We start from the raw sequence: 18058 nt of genomic DNA, 5'->3' as shown, positions 1-18058 counted from the left end.
TTTATTGATAAGCCCAGATTAAAAATTCAGCCCATTAAGCATTGCAATCGTATTTAGCAAATCGAGGTAAGCAATTGAAACGCTAAAGATAATGCTGATAAGTGTGGGTCCCATATAATTCTGACAGATTAAAGATGTAGAGGATCAATCCAAGTTGGGTCAACCCAGGGTACTCTCCAATGTCTTTCCACCGTCGATTATCAAAAATATCCCATTAGATCACGTACACGTAGGTACTAGTCGATACTCCTTCCGCAGGGGATCGAACACGTGTTATTTATTAAACGAAGAAGAGTAGAAGAAACAATGGTTTGCTTCTTCGCTCCCTTTCTTCTTTACTTCTCTCTTCTTTGAATTTTGGATTATTGTTTTTTTTTGAAAAATCGTTGAAAAATGGAGATATCAGAGAGAGTTAGAGCTCGGTTAGCTGTTCTCTCAGCTCATTTGACGGAAGTGAAACAGGAGTCTCCGGCGATCGAGCGATGGTCCACGTCGGCGGATACGAGTGACGCCGCCGCACCCCATGGATCCCTTAAGGGAAGCCTGACGATCGTCGACGAACGTACCGGGAAGAAATACAAAGTCCCGGTCTCAGAAGATGGTACTATTAAAGCCGTTGATCTCAAAAAGGTATTATTAACTCTGTTTCTTAAATATTCTTGGCTGGCTAGTATAATTTTTATTGTACTTGTTGTTCGGTTGGGTTCGAATTGAATGATCATATGCGTAATGGACAAATTAGTTAAATTTTATAACTTTTTTTTTTTTTTTTGTTTTGAGTTTCGATTCTGTGCTGAGAATTTGGTTATGTTTGGTTTGCAGATAGCTACAGGGAAGGAAGATAAAGGGCTTAAATTATACGATCCTGGTTACTTGAACACGGCTCCTGTTCGGTCTTCCATTTCTTACATCGATGGAGATGAAGGGATCCTCCGTTATCGTGGCTACCCAATTGAGGAGATGGCCGAGAACAGCACTTTTCTGGAGGTTGCTTATCTTCTCAGTAAGTGTATTAGTACTTTTATTTCCTACTTAATTTGTTAGTATTATGTTTCAGCTTTGCTACTCAATTTGTTAGTATTGGTTCTTTTATTGCCATTTAGAGAAAATTATGTTACTGATCGCATTTGGCTTGTATGTATAACCACAAATTTCAAGTGTTGGATGGCTCGAATTATATATTCATGAAAAGTTTCCTCCTTGACTATCTTTTTTTCTTTGGCAGTGTATGGGAATCTTCCCTCTGAAAGTCAACTATCTGATTGGGAGTTTGCAGTTTCTCAGCATTCAGCTGTGCCACAAGGAGTATTAGTAAGTCTCTAGTCCTTGGTATATAAATTTCGGTTTTAACTATTGTCTCTACTTGTTTTCAATCAATAATTCTCAATACGTTTCTGTTACATGTTGTTCTGAGGGTTTTTATCTAACTCCATTTACTTTTCTGCAGGATATTATACAGTCCATGCCTCATGATGCACACCCAATGGGAGTTCTTGTGAGTGCAATGAGTGCGCTTTCCATCTTTCATCCTGATGCAAATCCTGCTCTTAGGGTAGGTTGAAATTACATTACCTCTCTTAGTTCTCTAACAACATGTCAGGCCTTGTCACTTACTAGTGTATAGAATTAGCTCTTTTGATATTGTCCGTATAAACATGTTGACTAATACTCTGTTGGCTGCAGGGCCAGGATATTTACAATTCAAAACAAGTCAGGGATAAACAAATTATCCGCATTATTGGAAAGGTATTTTTGTTATCAGTGGTGACCTTACTTCTTCCTATATATTGTCGTTCGTTCTAGTTACACATGAACATATTTGGACTGTGTATTTCGGGGAGTTCCTTAAGAATATTTTAGAAGTAATTAATGTAACTAAACGTGTTTGTAATTTGCAGGCACCAACAATTGCAGCAGCTGCCTATCTGAGGATGGCAGGGAGGCCTCCTGTTCTTCCTTCAGGCAACCTTTCTTATGCAGAGAATTTCCTCTATATGCTGGATTCCCTGTATGTCTACACTATCTTTCTTCTTGAATTAGTTTGTAACTCAAGTTTTTGTTGGATGATCGCTTGAACCTTTGTTGTGTATTGTACATGACTTGTAGCGTGTCATTAACACCCTCTTTTTTTCTGTTTCTTACAGGGGAAATAGATCATACAAACCTAATCCTCGGCTGGCTCGGGTTTTAGACATCCTCTTCATACTGCATGCAGAGCATGAAATGAACTGCTCCACCGCTGCTGCTCGCCATCTTGCCTCTAGGTACTCTTAGGTTTGAATCATATTGACCATGGTAGGAGATATATTGATTAGGAATTGTCTTCTTGTAGCGGTGTCGATGTGTACACTGCTGTTGCTGGAGCTGTGGGAGCGCTTTATGGTCCACTTCATGGTGGTGCAAATGAGGTAGGCCATTTATCTCATGTCTTCATATGTTAACATCTCCTGATATTTGCATGCTCCATGGTCTTTAAAATTCATGTCTTTGGTTCCATTAGGCTGTGCTTAAGATGTTGTCAGAGATTGGGACTGTTGAAAATATTCCCGAGTTCATCGAGGGTGTGAAGAACAGGTAATATATATGCTTCCATTTTCGATATCTGTGACAAGTATTTTCATTAATATTCTCATCTCTTTGACATCGTAGGAAAAGGAAGATGTCTGGTTTTGGACACCGTGTGTACAAAAACTATGACCCTCGAGCTAAAGTCATCAAGAACCTGGCTGATGAAGTATTTTCCATTGTTGGAAAGGATCCTCTGATTGAGGTACGCTATGTCCACAAAGTTCAAGCTTATACTAAAGCTTGATGCACACCTTTTCGGTTTAGTGTAGTTTTTCATGTTTTCTTAAAGCGAATGTGTTTGATTTTGATGTCTGCAGGTTGCTGTTGCACTTGAGAAGGCAGCTCTCTCCGACGATTATTTTGTTAAGAGAAAGCTTTATCCAAATGTTGATTTCTACTCTGGATTAATATACAGGTAAATTTTTGTGATGCATGTGCAATGCTCATCACTTCCTCTCAACTTCATCTAAATATGCAATCTTGGACCATTAGGGCAATGGGATTTCCACCAGAGTTCTTCACGGTCTTATTCGCGATTCCTCGCATGGCTGGATACTTGTCCCATTGGAAAGAGTCGTTGGATGATCCTGACACCAAGATCATGAGACCACAACAGGTATAGTTAGTCTCTTTGCCAGAATAATACTAATAGGAAGATATTTGTTTGGATCAGTTTAATTGGGATATTGAATATTGCAGGTGTATACGGGCGTGTGGCTGAGGCATTACACACCAGTGAGAGAGAGAATGGTGACGGATGAGTCGAAGGAGTCGGACCAATTGGGTCAAGTCTCGACTTCAAATGCATCAAGAAGACGTTTGGCTGGATCTTCAGTTTAGGCGTAGGCCCTTTGGGTCCATGCTATACATCAAACCACACCGCAAATAATAAAAGAGATTTGGTTCTCTAGCCTAAAGCAAAGAGATTATCGAGTCTTGATTTGATCATACTTTCAAAATTCTCATGTTGTATGCACAATAAAACATATAATCTGATTCAATCCATCATTTCTTCGCCTTATTGTACTTTTATCAGAATGTGTTTATCGTATAAAAAGATTTATGTTTATGGATCATTACTCTAGTTTCCATATCTAATGCTTCTACAACGACTTTTGTTGTGAAATTTCATGGCCAAAGCAACAAGTAGAAACAAAGCAATAAATCATTGGAGAAACTTTTGAAAGATCTATTGTTACAGAATAGGATATCATCAAGCTACAGAGTTTCAAAACTCGGAGTTCTTGAAACTTGGAGCAGCCAAGTAAATGATACACTTGAAGAAAAATGATCTGTAAAAAAGCTATATAAGTTACATTACATGTTTTTGTCTGGCGGCTGCATTTTTTGAAGTTGAAGGAGCAGTTGCAGGAAGGCTGCTGATCCTCTTTGGAGGTGGCTTTTGTCCAGCAGAAGGAAAGCTTCTTGAAGTTGAAGGCGAATTTACTGATAAGCCAGTCCTCTTTGGAGCAGAAATACTAGACAAGACATGATCAGTCAAACCGATCAAGTTTCGAGGATAATGATTGTAGATCAATATAGATGTATAGAGAGAAATACTGAGGACACGTTACCTGAAACTCTTTTGAAACGTGTTCCTTTTCGTTTCAGTAAGATTTCGTCCACCATGAGGAAGGCTTCTTGAAGTTGAAGCAGATAAGCCCGTCCTCTTTGGAGTAGAAACACTAGACAAAACATGATCCATTAAACCAATCAAGTTTGGAGGATAAATAATGTGGATCGATATCAAAAAATAGATGCTGGAGAAACAATACCTGAAACTCTTCTGAATCGTGTTCCTTTTAATTGCAGTAAGATTTTTTACTTCTTGACTGTAATCAAAAGAACCATCGGAAGATTTATATTCAGAAACAGAATGTTGCTAAAAGCATTATTAAGTATAGCCTTGTGATTGATTTTTGAACTGTACCTCTTCAACAGATCTATTTTTGCCTTCTTCATGATGTTGCTCTTCACATGCCCAAGATTGTAACCTGTTGCATTGTTACCTGCAACGAAATCATTCAGTACACTAGAGTACAAAAGCCAGAGGGACAAAACCAATATATGCATGGAGCATTTGCATAATGTTTTTTATTCAAGATCTGATAAGATGCTGCAAAATAATCATATTGATTAAAAAATATGTTACCCCAAAATGGTCTTTTGCTTGGAGGAGCTTTCGAGCAGACCTTGGTTTGTCGACTTTGTTTTCCTGACAAAATTAATTCAAAACGATTAAAAGGGAACAGAAGAAGAACAAATTTTGGTCAAAGAACATGCTTTTCATTATTGATCTAACGGCCCTAAAAAGAAATTTGTAAAGATCATACTTTCATCTTCGTTCTTGTAACGTTGTTTCAGTCGATCCACAACTTTCTTCTCCTTTTCTTCTATGTGTATAACCTTCGCCTGCAAGAAATCATGTGATATATCTTATAATTCAACACTTATATATGTATATCTACATCAAAACCTGAAAAATAAACCCAACCTCGTATAAATCCCTCCATTTGAAATTTACTTTATTCAATTTCATCCCCTCCATAGTATCATTCAAGGCCTCTTCACCAAAGTGCTTCTCATAGAACCCCTTCCAAAACTTATCAGTGACTGGACTAAGATCTGTGTCCTAGCAAAACAAAGACAACGAAAAGGCATAACTTAAGATAGAGAAACCGTCAAAACATATAAAAGACAAATCATGCCATATGGTGGGTGAGAAAAGCTTCTTACTTGAGTAGAATCCTCTATGTGCTTCAGCTGTTCTAGTGTACAATGCTGCATAATCTGTTCAAGAAGCTGAAAATCAACCCCACCAACATATCCAATGTACTTAACATTATCAATCGCTTTCCTAACGCAAAGATCAACAAGCGAAGGTGGTTTCTTGGTAAGCCTCTCAAACAACATCGCAGCTTCTCAAACGGTTTTGGCAAAACCTATAACAAGAAAAAAAAAACACACTTTCAATATGAATCACAAGGAAACACCAGCTGACAATATCACTAATGAATAAAAATACAGAGTATACCAGTTTACAAGAAACTTCACAAGGACAAATTTTAAACTTTTCCTCAATAAATTATAATGTGAAATCGTCAGCTAGATAACACAGAAACCTGCTTTAATCATTCAATTACGTTCCTTTACACCAAAACAAATCCATCCATCAAAACTCAAAAGAAGGATGCATATCTTCAGAAATTGAGCTACAACTATCCAAATCCAAATTCAAAGGATTTGATATATGAATTGAGATGATCCAATCAATCAAAACCATAATTCGAATTTCACAATTGAATCAATCTATTTCCAAATCGAAAAAACAATAGATGCAGGGGATGAGTTTACCAATAAAATAAAATAGAGAGCTGAATCGAAGATTGGCCCAGGAAGGAGACGGATCCAAAGAATCTCTTCAACGATCGAAGAAACCCTTTTTCCTCTTCCCGGTAGAATGATGATAGCGGTAAGCAGACGCCGGAGTTTTCGAGTTTTGTTTTAATCATACCCACCACAACGACGATTGATGATTGATGAAATTGAAAACAATTTGGCCAACGCTATTCTTATAAACGCGCGTTTCAAAACCACGACTGTGGCTGCTTGTTAGTTAATTAATTTACAAATACGCGCCTGTCTGATCGCGCCTTCACCGGGTTACACGTGACGACGTCGTTTCATGTACAGTCAACATAAAACCGAATATTACAATAGGTTAACTCTAATACCGAATCATACGAAACCGAACAAAACAAATAAAATAAAAAATCAATTACATAAATAGATAGAAATGAAAAGATTTACTACTTACCAAAATTATTATTTTTTATATACCAATCGAATTTTATTTCGGTTGATTCGTTTTAGTTTGATAACATTTGGTTCGGTTCAGGTTTGGTTTGAATATGATCTGTTTCCAAAAACTGGAATCGAACCAAACCGGGAAAAAACAAATGGACAGAACACACTGAGCTTTAAAAGATTTGGGCAAACTCTGTTTCGATTCGACGGCAAAAAGGAATCATTTTTAATGGACGCATTGGGTAGTTGTGGCGGCGCTGGTGGTCTCTGGGGGTGGAATGGCTTCAATCAACGGAGAAAAAAGAAACCCTCCGGAGATAAAGGTAAGCGAAGGAATTCCGGATCCTCGGATTCCGTCGACGTGAGCAGAGACGCCGGCGGTTATCGGTTTCCTTTGAAGCAAGCTGTGACGGCCGGCGCACTCACTTTCACCGGTGACACGATAGCTCAGCTATCTGGGAGATGGAAAAAGAGAACCTCACTTAAACAATCATCTTCTGAGCTTGACGAGGTTCGTCTGACCAAGTTTTGGTGATTTTCCATAGATGGATTTGAATATTTAGAGGTTTTAGTGAATGTTTTGGTGACTATACATGAATCGAGTTTCTAGTGTGACTTAGTGATACCTTAAAAATAAAGTTTGGATCTTTGTATAACCAAATACGTTGGGGAGTATCAGAGTATGGTTGATTAGTGAGTAGTGACAGTCTCTTATTAAGTGATGTTTGATTTTGTGTACTTGTTGTTTGGGTAATTTATGTTTTCTTACAAAATGTTTGGTGGAAACTTGGATTGTGACTAAGGATTTATTATTGGATCTTTTTACTTAGGGGGAATTGTGGAATATTTTCTCAGAACATGACTGGATTCGTGCGTTGCGGATGAGTTCTTACGGGTTTCTCCTATATGGCCCAGGCTCTTATGCATGGTATCAATTCCTTGACCATTCTTTGCCGAAACCAACCGCAACAAATCTAGTGCTTAAGGTACCATTACCTTTTAGACTTGTTTTGTTAATTTGTACTTAGAGCGTGTTGTAATATAGTTCTGACTGCTTATACTGATCCCTTGTTAGGTTCTGCTAAACCAAGTAATCCTCGGTCCATCTGTGATTGCTGTTATATTTGCTTGGAACAACTTGTGGCTGGGAAAGCTTTCTGAGCTCGGAAACAAGTATCAGAAAGATGCTCTTCCAACACTTCTATATGGTGAGCTACCTATTACAAAGAGTTAAATTTTTACCATTACATAGCATTGTTCCGCTTATATATGTAGTCTCTTCTTGTGATTTCTACAGGATTTCGCTTCTGGGTTCCCGTTAGCATACTTAACTTTTGGTATGGCTCTTTTTCTCTGTTTTTATATCATTTGCATTTGGATGTCTTCATATTATGTATAATAGGATCAGTGGGGTACTTGGAATTAGCATTTTACATTGAGGTCTGATGAAAGGTGAAATTTACAGGGTCGTCCCGCTTCAAGCTCGTGTAGCGTTCATGTCCATGGGTTCTGTGTTTTGGAATTTTTACTTATCTTCAACTATGAGCAAGTAGATACATATATATTTGTATTCTTCAGCCTCGCAGAGCGAGTATATCATTCTGAAAATTTTCAATACCAACCAAAGTAAGTCAATCTCGCAGCTCTTTCTCTACCGTTTCAACTTCGGTTTCTAGTTTGTTTGATAGTAATCTGACAGCTCTTCATATGATCTGTCTTGAACTTACCTAGCAGGCCGACGTGGAACCTCGTCTAGAAGCAGTTTCAAAACTCTCTTAGGTTTCTAAGTTTTGTAAGTGAATGATAGGTTTCAGACTGTTAAATATATTTCTGTTTGTTGTTATACCTCTATCACATCTTACAATGAAGATTTTGTTTTTATAAAAAAAATAATAATAATATAGGCATTGCATATATATTTCATATTTGATTTATTTTTATCAGAAGATATACATCAATAAGCAAAACTACCGAATTTAATATATATCCATCTTAAAATTTTCTTTTTTAATTTGATCCTCCTCATTTTTGTTTATAACTACGGACGTCAAAGTAAAATTCTACACTACCTAAATGAATTGCATAACAATGGCAAACGTAGATAGTGACCTAGAAGAGCGTCTGCCCCTGAAAAAACGATTTTGTCGTCGTTACATACTAGAAGGTCAAGTCCATGTGGAGCCACAACAACAAGTAGAAGGGGAAGAGCCGCTCGAGAAGTTAAAGAACAAGATGATGGAGATGGGAGGCACGGAGGCGACAGTAATAATGGAAAAGCCATTGACTAAGACCGACGTGGATGAAGGTGATCAGTCTCGTTTATCCATTCCCATGAGTAAGCTCTTGAACAAGGATTTTGTGACTTCCGATGAAAAGACAAAGACCCATAAACGAAACAAAAGGGATGGAGAAGGAGGTTTAAGCGTGGAAGTGATCGACCTGAGGCTACAAGTAAGGGAGCTAAAGATGAGAGGATATTGCGATATGGAGAAGAAGAAGAAGACGAAGAATGGGGAATGAGGGAACATAAGCTCAAGGTCTTGAGGGAACATAAGCTCAAGGTCTCTGTTTGCGGTATAATAGTCTTAAGGAAGGTAATAACTTGCAGCTTTGATCCTTTTGGTCACAACAAAAGCTATGTCTTACCCTCGTCTTGCATTAAAATTAATTAGGGTTTCGAAACTTTACCATTATAATTCTAAAAAGCTTTGTGTTGTGTCTAAATTTGTTATCTTATAGCTGTGAGTGAGAATTTTAGTTCTTTAGGATCTTTTTCTTTTTCCTTTATATATCTCTAAGTTTTGTTATCTGATAACAGTTTGTTAAATATTTTAAAATTTATAACATATAATTCATAATTTTCTTAAACAATCGGGACAATGTCCTACATGGCTTGAATCGTACTCCGTCGTACTAATCCAACAATTAAAGGGTAATTTACTAATTTATTGTATTCAATATTTCTATGAATCATAATCGATTGTATGAAGTCAGAACCTTCGACTTAGGAAATATAAAGAAACTATGTTGGAATTTGACTTTGTTGGCCTTCAAACTGTTTGATTGTAAAAGACCAAACAAATCATAGAATAAAGAACACAACAATAATAATAAAAGTTTTAAATAAACACCATGGAAGGCTCTTCTGATTCTCACTCATTCCTAATTTCTTTAAGTATCGCACAATTTGTTTACTCTGAGACTCATGAAGGCATGATGGAACAAATTAAAATGATCTCCTCTAAAAAGAAACTGTATAATAATAAGTCAATCAAGACTGCTTTTAGGTACCACTAATTATATTAATCCCCGATAACCTGCAGGTTTGGTACTTGTTTTACTATTATATTTCTTTTTTTTGTGATCATGACCGGGAAATTAAAAACAAAATTCAAATTTGTATCCAATATATATAATACATGAAGAGATACCGAGTATTATGGACGCCTAGATTGACTAATGTGTTTTAACTATTTATATGCATATAGCTGATATTACAAATGAGAACGTATATGTGTAATAATATGTGTATACGTAAGACTAACCAACAACTCTTTTATTTTGTTTGGTTTCGTCTGGTTGAGATATAAATTCAAGGTGATGATGATAGAGAGGTTTGGTCACTTTTAGTATGAGATGGAAATGTCTTACCACATGTTAAATATGGAAAATAATTTGCTAATAATTATAAACGAGTTGCTATGCTAAGGGTATACAAACCCCACTCTTTTTCTCTTACGCTCCCTTCCGCGTCCACACACATCTAAAGATATTCGAACCTTCCAAGAGCCAAAATGAAATATTTATTTATATTTGTTTACGTTGTAAATATATATATATATATTTGAAAATCTTTGAATACATCATATACTTTACAGTGTACGCATCAAATGTAAATATATTATTTTATGAACAATTTGAAATTGTATAACGGGAAAGAAGAATTTAATTAATCAACCAAAAAAAAAAAAAAGAGAAAGATAATGCATGGTGTATTATGACTTTATGAGTCTTGACTGACCCATTTGAATTTGATTGCAATGTAAAGTAGTAGTAGTAGTATATATATAGTGTGTTTTAGTGTGTTGTGTAATAAACGGGTCCACACGTAATTATTCGGAAGCTAGGGGTTTTTAATACCTTTACCTACTAGCTAACACCATTTCTTCATCATTCACCATCTTCTCCAAAAAAACAGAGAGACAAATACAAATGGCTGGAGAGGATTTGTTGAGACTGTTCGAGCAAAACTGGTCAGAGAGACTAATCTTCAAGAAAGACAAAGAGAATCTGAATGGAGGAAGCCGATCAGGGATTCCAAAGAAGAAAGAAGCGGAAGAAGATGATATGAAAAATTCTTCGGTGAGCTTTCTTGTAGAGAGGGCTATGAGTGATGAGACGATGATGATGACGACAACAAGTTCCAAGACAAGTTTGTTTAGTTCTTCATCAGATGATCTGTTCTTGTCTCCTAGATCTGTCTTACCCGTTAAAGCAAACCCGATGAAGCTTCAGACGATTCTCTCCGGGAAAGCAGTGAACGAGTTTACGATTGCGGAAAGGGAAAGAGCACTAATTACAAAGAAGGAAGATCTGCAGAGGAAGAACAGTAATAAGATGATGAAGAGAAATGTGAGGAGAAGAAAGGGAAAGAGTATGTCAGATTTGGAGTACGAGGAGCTTAAAGGGTTTATGGATCTAGGTTTTGTCTTTTCCGAGGAAGACCACAAAGACTCCGATCTGGTTTCGATTCTTCCTGGATTACAGAGATCATTACTGAAGAAAGATGATGGAGTTGCGCAAGCAGTAACAGAAGAAGAAGAAGATATGAGCAATGGAAACAGAGTAGCGAGACCGTATTTGTCGGAAGCGTGGGATCATTGTGGAGGAAGAAAAGGAAAAAAACAATTAAAGCCGGAGATAAAGTGGAGAGTTCCGGCGCCGGCAGCTAACGAAGTTGACTTAAAAGATAATCTAAGGCTTTGGGCTCATGCCGTGGCCTCGACTATTCGATGATAACACACAAAATTAAAGAAACATAGTTTTGGGATTCTGAAAAAAGAAGGGCATGCCAACTTTTTTCTGTATCAATAGTTTTTGATCATTCTGGTTTTCAAATTCATGTGAAATAAAAAGAAGAAAAAGTATGATGAGGTTCGATCTCTAACATGACCATATTGAACAAGAGAACAAATCCAATAATGCTCAACACTTGTCATACGAGAGAATCTATGATGAGGTTTTTTAGTGGCGGGCCAATCATATCCAATAATGCTCAACACTTGTCATATGGAATTTTTTGCCACGTTACTATCAACAGAAATTTTTCACACAATTAATTGTCGTGCCTATAAATCACGTTGATCAACTATCGTATTAATTAATTAGTGTACTACTTTATCTAGGCACTGGAAAATTATATACAAACAGTAGTAATTGATAAACTAACATGATACTCGACTTATTGTTTTGGACATGCATGACTAACCATTTTTAAAAAATGTTAGATAAGGTGACATTGATCTTAAAATCAAAATATTGGTGGAATTTAGAGTTTTGTGCGATTCGATTTTAACAAGTAGTTCCAAAGACCACAACACTTGCATGGATGTGATATATGCCGGATCAGTATAGTGAGAACAGTTGTACGTACTCGTTCAAGCCCTTAGCTTTGGTTTTCATACTTTCTTAATTAGGTCAATTTAAAAGCGTTGCACATGTCCAACACTGAGCTAGTAGCAATAACAACAACCAACTGATTAATTAGCAAGTACTTAAAAAAAAAATACAAGTATATATTTTAGACTCAATAAATTGTTTTAAAAAATAACCTTAAAACTCAAAAGTTGCTGAGATCAGGCGGCGTGTAGATGTTTGGCCAAATCGTTATACTCTCCATCCTAATTCTCTTGGGTGATCTCTCCATGCGGCTGTAACCTTGCGAGTTCTATATTGCGTAAGCGTAAATATTCCTTTTTATTAGTTTCACACCAAACCAACCAATCCAATATTACTAAATACATGAGTATATAGATGCAGACAAAGCACATGACTAAGTTGATAATATAGCTCGCAGTATCTACTATATCATCCCGCGGTGAGTCGAACATTGCAGAAGTAGATGAAAACGCAGGTGCTTGCAGCTTGCTATTCGTTGAATAACTAAAAAACAATTGTAAGACGACTTGTATATATATTTCTACGTACGTACGAAATCTAATTCGATCCATATTAGGTCATTAAAAAACAAATAAAGTTTAGGCATATAACATTTATCTAATCTAGATTTTTAATGAATATTCTCTGAAACTAAATAAATCTCGATTTTTGTAAAGATAATGAAGAATAACATAAATCTCATAAAGTCATAATATATGTAAAACTAAAAAGAATTTAGGCATGGCACTTATCCGTTACATCTCCTAATTAAAAATATATCTGTATATATAATTAAATATATAGAAAATATAGTTAAGGAACCTTTGGTAGCTAGGTTAACATAAATAGATGATGAAGAATAACATAAATATCATAATATATGTAAAACTAAAAAGAGTTTAGGCATGGAACTTATCCATTACATCTCCTAATTAATTAATATCTATATATATAATTAAATATATAGAAAATATAGTTAAGGAACCTTTGGTGGCTAGGTTAACAGCTCTTATATGTGTCGTTAAGTTATAAACAAAGTCTTTCGCAATTACGCATAATATTCATATTCAACAAGAATTGTTTGGACGTCGAGTTTTTGGCCCTAGCTAGATAAGGCGATCGATGGATACATCACGATATGAAGAAACTGTAAAAGTGTTGTTTTGGGTAATGATGGTGCTGTCCGTCATTGTTATCGTTTTCGGCGCTTCTCTTACTCGTAAAGTTTGGACGGCGATGTGGTAGTGCTTGTGACATAGATTATGCAACCCATGAATTAATCTATGTTTTGATGGACGATCAACACAGTCAGTTTGCGTACCAATTATTAAATTAATAGAGTCTAGAATTATTAATTAGGGAATTTCGTTATGTACCTTTTAGTCTTTTAAGTTTAATTTTTTTTTTTTAATGTTGTTTACTCAATGATAATTATCATCATGAGACACTTATCTTAAGAATTTATTGTCCTTTTTTTATATAATAAAAAAGTCAGACTAGAAATTACTCCGTTATTGTATATAAATATATTTGACAATGAATCAAAATCAAAGTTTTCTAACTGATTACAACGACAGCAAGCAAATATTGAAAATCACAAATAAAATTGTTCCTTGGGACACTTTGTCGATCGATTGACGACCATGGATGATGATGCGTTAGGATATATGTATTACATGGTCGGATTCACATTCTCTTCCTTTATTTTATGTGGAATCATGGGAATTTATACGTTTCGTCTCTGGCTATCTCTGGTCGCCGACAACGAAGGATCCAACCTCATCAATCGAGATTGAATACCACACATATGGTTTTTTTGTTTTTTTGTTAATTATGGGATTTAGTTTATTTTCATCTTTTATTTGCTACGAGGTTTAATTTAATTTGTTTTGTATTTTTTTTTCCTTCTTTTTCTTATATGATAATTATAAATTGATCTGATCATGTCATCGTCGAATTGATTCCTTAGTTTAGTTATGTTTTGTTTTGCTTTGTTTATCTTTTGTAATTTTATGGTTGCGTTATACTTTTTACAGATCAGTATTCACTTAAAAAAGAAACCTTAGCGATTGGAATATAACAAAAACCCTAATTAATCATGAAGGAATTATAACCTTGAAGCAAGCGTACGTAAGGCATAATTAATTGACATTAACTGAAGAAAATACGCAATTGTTCACCCACAAAAACACTTAAAACTGAACAAAACAAAAGAAAGAGGAGCAAAACTTGTTTGATAATAATTTAAATACCAAACTAAGACAGTTGAAAAAAGATGTCTGCTATATATAAAGATGCCTAAGGAGGATATATAACTCGATCCAACTTCTTCTAGGACGTGGTAGATCGTAACCGTGATCCTCTAATATATTGCACGTATAAGTCGTTGTCGTGTTTACTATAAGTCTTGGCGTATCGGATTAGAAAGAAGCAGCCGAAGATGGAGATAAAGATGAGTACGAGTAAGAATATCATCACCGAAAACACAAATATCAGTCTTATGTCGATCCATTCAAGTGACCCCTTTGCTGGATACTCCATCGACGTTGATTACTGTAATTGCTGTTACGATCAGCCCTGTGTATCAATATATCGAGTATATATATATATATGTTTGATTGGATCAAACCAGAGATAATCTAAACTATATTTCCTTATATTCCTTCATTATCTATTTATTTACTAAATAATTTAGTATAATTATAATGGTGATTACTAGATTACGCATGCATGGGTTTTTGGCACGTCACTATAACACAAGAATTGTGCATAATACATAAAACTGAACACGTTAATTAAATACACTTGTTTTTTCTTCCTATACAAACAAGTCTATGAAATGATTACATATATATAAGATCTAGTAAGAAACCTACTTTACCTATATATCCAACTATAAGCGTCTTATGTATATCGATTTCAATTGTCTCCTTTGGAAGCAGAGTCAGGGAGTTTGAATGTGGGACGCTTATCCACGCCTCTTCTTGAGTATTCTCTCCATCTTCTGGCTGCCGCGGCCGCTCGTTGTGCTCGTTCTTGTACTTCTTCCTCTGTCACATACAACGAAATGAGTAAATATGTTTGTTATGACCATTAGCCAAAGAGGAAGAGAGCTTATTATCATCAAGCTTACCGCTTTTCTGGTAATTATTCTCTTTGCCCCAGAGGTTATCCCAATAGGAAGGTGTTTCATCTATGTTTTTCCGCTTCATCATTCTACTTCTAGCTTGATTCTGAAACATAAGTAAGCAAGACGTAATGTTATGTTCATCTATAACATTGCAAAATAGTTTTGCAAGGATTTCTAAGGCGATGACAGTTCATACCAAAACTTTAGCTTGCCTCTTTTCCCATCTAGATCTCGCCTGAAATGGGATTTAAAGATTGATCAGTTAGATGCAAGATAAAGAAGAATGGACTATCTTGTTTTGAAAAGGAAGACAAACATAGGCCAAAGTCAATTTGTAAGTCGGAATAAAAAGACTAAGAACATTTTAGCTACCAACCAAGCAGTTTTCTTTCCTTCTTACCATTCTAAAAACATCGACTGCCCCTGATCCCATTCCAGAAAGCATCAGAGCAACCTGATCAATCAATGACAATTCCAAGAGCTTAAATGCAGCAGTTTAGCATCAAAGATACAATCAGAAACTTCAGCAATCCCTTGTGGTTCTTTTAATGAACAATAAGATAGCTACCAGCTTACATTAACTCTTTCAACCCTTCGCATCTCATCTTCAAGCAATGACAACTGTGCAGCAGAAGTCTGATGGATACAATCAACCGGGCTGAAAAGAAAAAAAAGCATCTCCTAATTAGTTCCCTGAAATTACCCACCACAACAGGAGTATTATTACTCCATAGTCAGTTGCAGCATCTACAGAATCTAAACCTACCATGTCTCAACCGCCTGCTGAATTAAATCTGGGTTGCCACGCTGGTTACAGGCCCTTGCTCTTCCAAAGTCTTCCTCAATTTCAAATATATCTGGAGCCACGTTGGCACAATTTTTGCAGCCTGTTAAACAACAAACACAGATGTAGTCACTTTCTAGATCATCAGAGTCAGTACCAATAATTTCACCTCGGCGGCTCGGCCAAAAGACTTGCATAATTAAACGAAATTCAAGAAATAATATACCTATACAAGCAAACTCATCAACAAAAACATGATCCCTTGGGGTAGAGTCATCAAGAAAAGGATTGGTGGCAGTCACTGCATAACCATGAATTTCATCATAAACCATACGCTGTACAGGGTCACTGAGAATCTGCAATGCAACGGGCAAGCGGTAAACGCAAAGCACATGGACCTTTACTAAAAACGCTTACAAAGGGTAAATGGAAGTCAAGTAAAAAACTCACACCTCATAGATATCGTTTATAAACATGCAGAAGTTTGTGGTTTCTGGGTCATTGCCACTCAAGTCTGGATGGCAAGATTTCATACAGTTATAGTAAGCTTTCTTAATCTCCTCCGGTGTAGCATCTGGAAGCTATTGATTGACAAAGCAAAGGAGAGTGATTAAAGGCACAATCTTTGGAACTCAATGATTGTAATCCCTCTAAGGCTTCACGATCTCGAAAATGATGAATCTAGCTACAACTACTTGTTATACTGATGTACTTCAAATGAAATATGCAGAGTGTTTTTGCATGATACACAAAAAAAAAAAAATGGAGTTTTTAAAAATTGGGAAACAAATCAAATCAGATTGGAATAAGAAATGAATCTTACCAGACCGAGAACGGCATAGTAATCATCGGCGACATCACCGGTGGAAAGAGAAGAAGCATCCTCAGTAGCAACCCTCAACCTCCCGATGGAACCACTTCGCCTCTTTCCAGCGAACCGAGGTAAGCCCCAAGACGAAGAAGCACCGGTGGTCTTCGGCGAGAACCGGGAGGCACCTGATCTGGAGCTACGAACTGAGTTCTGGAACTTCAGAAGATCCGTACAAACAGGGGAAAGTATCTGCGCCATTGAAGAAGAGCCTCAACAAGGTCCTGTACAATCCGATCAGATCCGACCCGATCACTACTTACTCCCTTATGAGAGAATTGAGAAGGATACAAAAAAATCTCGTTGATAAATTTCCTATTTCATTCGATTTATTTTTTGAAATAAATTATTTTATTTATTTTTTATGAAAAAATTTAAGGCGTACGAGGGTCTAATGCTGATGTGGCAAGATAAGAACCACGGAAGCTTATTTGGAATCTGAGATGAATCTAGCGGCGACCGGCGAAAGCGTGCTTAGCCGACCGTGGCACGTGTCAGCTTCTGGGCTTATGTGTCTCTTCACGCTTTTACTACCCGCCAAAAGTTTTATATCTTTGATTATTATCTTCTCACACGAAATTAGATCACTTTAAATAGCCAAACAATTAAATTCAAAACCCACCAATAAGAAATTTTTGTTTTCGTTACCTGTAATTTTATAGATAGATAAGTAATAACTTGGCAAACTAAAATCATTAAATCAATACGTATTAATGTATTATATATTCCAATTGATATGGGTCGTACTTATATATAAGGATTGAAACAAAACCACCATGGAAATGAGGAATCTTGTTTTCTTGTAGTGAAGATCCTAGACTCATCCCTAGTCATGGTTTTAACAGAAAAATAAAAACAAATGATCGAAGTGATGTGATGTAACATGAACACTGTCATAATATATATTATGTGTGTTTAAGTTTTGTACCTAACTACTAACTAATATGGTCGAAGCTTTATTATTTACGAATTTGAAACATATAGTGATGTGTTATGAAATAGTATTTGTATCAATTGCAGACAGTTTTCCACATATATAAACTTTTGTTTTCTCGTCTAATTCTCTCGTGATGAAACGTTTTCTTGTGCAATTCTTCATGGAGGCAAGATATGGACAAGAGATATCACATATGTATTATTATCCATGGGCACACTCTTTTTATCATTTTAAATATATTAAAGATGATATAATTAAGGAGTTAAGCTTCTAATAATAAACCAGAGGTGGTGGGCTAGTGGTTCT

At 36.1% G+C, this 18058-nt stretch overlaps 5 protein-coding genes across 6 annotated transcripts; 3 read left to right on the top strand and 2 right to left on the bottom strand.

Annotated features, from left to right (window-relative positions):
- The first annotated feature begins 310 nt into the window (after positions 1-310).
- LOC17888880 (citrate synthase 3, peroxisomal) lies at positions 311-3644 on the top strand. Its single transcript, XM_006295637.2, has 13 exons — positions 311-630; positions 823-1003; positions 1226-1311; positions 1448-1552; positions 1684-1746; positions 1899-2008; positions 2145-2264; positions 2333-2408; positions 2501-2574; positions 2650-2770; positions 2886-2983; positions 3061-3184; positions 3268-3644. Exons 1-13 carry the CDS (start codon positions 394-396, stop codon positions 3406-3408), a joined length of 1536 nt encoding a protein of 511 aa, XP_006295699.1. The 5' UTR covers positions 311-393; the 3' UTR covers positions 3409-3644.
- Positions 3645-3713: 69 nt separating this feature from the next.
- LOC17890260 (transcription elongation factor B polypeptide 3) lies at positions 3714-6100 on the bottom strand. Its single transcript, XM_006294663.2, has 9 exons — positions 5923-6100; positions 5305-5510; positions 5063-5200; positions 4902-4980; positions 4721-4783; positions 4499-4577; positions 4344-4400; positions 4143-4253; positions 3714-4046 (listed from the first exon to the last, which is right to left on the bottom strand). The coding sequence occupies exons 2-9, from the start codon at positions 5479-5481 to the stop codon at positions 3881-3883; spliced, it is 870 nt and encodes a 289-aa protein (XP_006294725.1). The 5' UTR covers positions 5482-5510; positions 5923-6100; the 3' UTR covers positions 3714-3880.
- Positions 6101-6594: 494 nt separating this feature from the next.
- LOC17888933 (peroxisomal membrane protein 2) lies at positions 6595-8291 on the top strand. 2 transcript variants are annotated; one of them, XM_006293323.2, is made up of 6 exons: positions 6595-6886; positions 7206-7361; positions 7451-7583; positions 7673-7712; positions 7841-8001; positions 8110-8291. In XM_006293323.2, the coding sequence occupies exons 1-5, from the start codon at positions 6605-6607 to the stop codon at positions 7926-7928; spliced, it is 699 nt and encodes a 232-aa protein (XP_006293385.2). In that variant the 5' UTR covers positions 6595-6604; the 3' UTR covers positions 7929-8001; positions 8110-8291. The 2 variants fall into 2 exon arrangements, with proteins under 2 accessions (XP_006293385.2, XP_023640312.1); XM_023784544.1 differs by having other exon boundaries at positions 8107-8291.
- Positions 8292-10525: 2234 nt separating this feature from the next.
- LOC17887642 lies at positions 10526-11542 on the top strand. Its single transcript, XM_006294739.2, has one exon. The coding sequence runs from the start codon at positions 10588-10590 to the stop codon at positions 11389-11391; it is 804 nt and encodes a 267-aa protein (XP_006294801.1). The 5' UTR covers positions 10526-10587; the 3' UTR covers positions 11392-11542.
- A 3224-nt stretch (positions 11543-14766) lies between these two features.
- On the bottom strand, positions 14767-17113 carry LOC17888396 (chaperone protein dnaJ C76, chloroplastic). The gene is made up of 9 exons (XM_006294466.2): positions 16771-17113; positions 16400-16528; positions 16174-16303; positions 15930-16050; positions 15740-15821; positions 15564-15617; positions 15360-15398; positions 15167-15266; positions 14767-15083 (listed from the first exon to the last, which is right to left on the bottom strand). The coding sequence occupies exons 1-9, from the start codon at positions 17014-17016 to the stop codon at positions 14953-14955; spliced, it is 1032 nt and encodes a 343-aa protein (XP_006294528.1). The 5' UTR covers positions 17017-17113; the 3' UTR covers positions 14767-14952.
- Between the last annotated feature and the right edge of the window lie 945 nt (positions 17114-18058).

The sequence above is a fragment of the Capsella rubella genome, unplaced genomic scaffold, assembly GCF_000375325.1.
Source record: "Capsella rubella cultivar Monte Gargano unplaced genomic scaffold, Caprub1_0 scaffold_4, whole genome shotgun sequence".
In the NCBI taxonomy this organism is placed as follows: Eukaryota; Viridiplantae; Streptophyta; class Magnoliopsida; order Brassicales; family Brassicaceae; genus Capsella; species Capsella rubella.
This window is presented reverse-complemented; position numbering and strand designations above follow the sequence as displayed.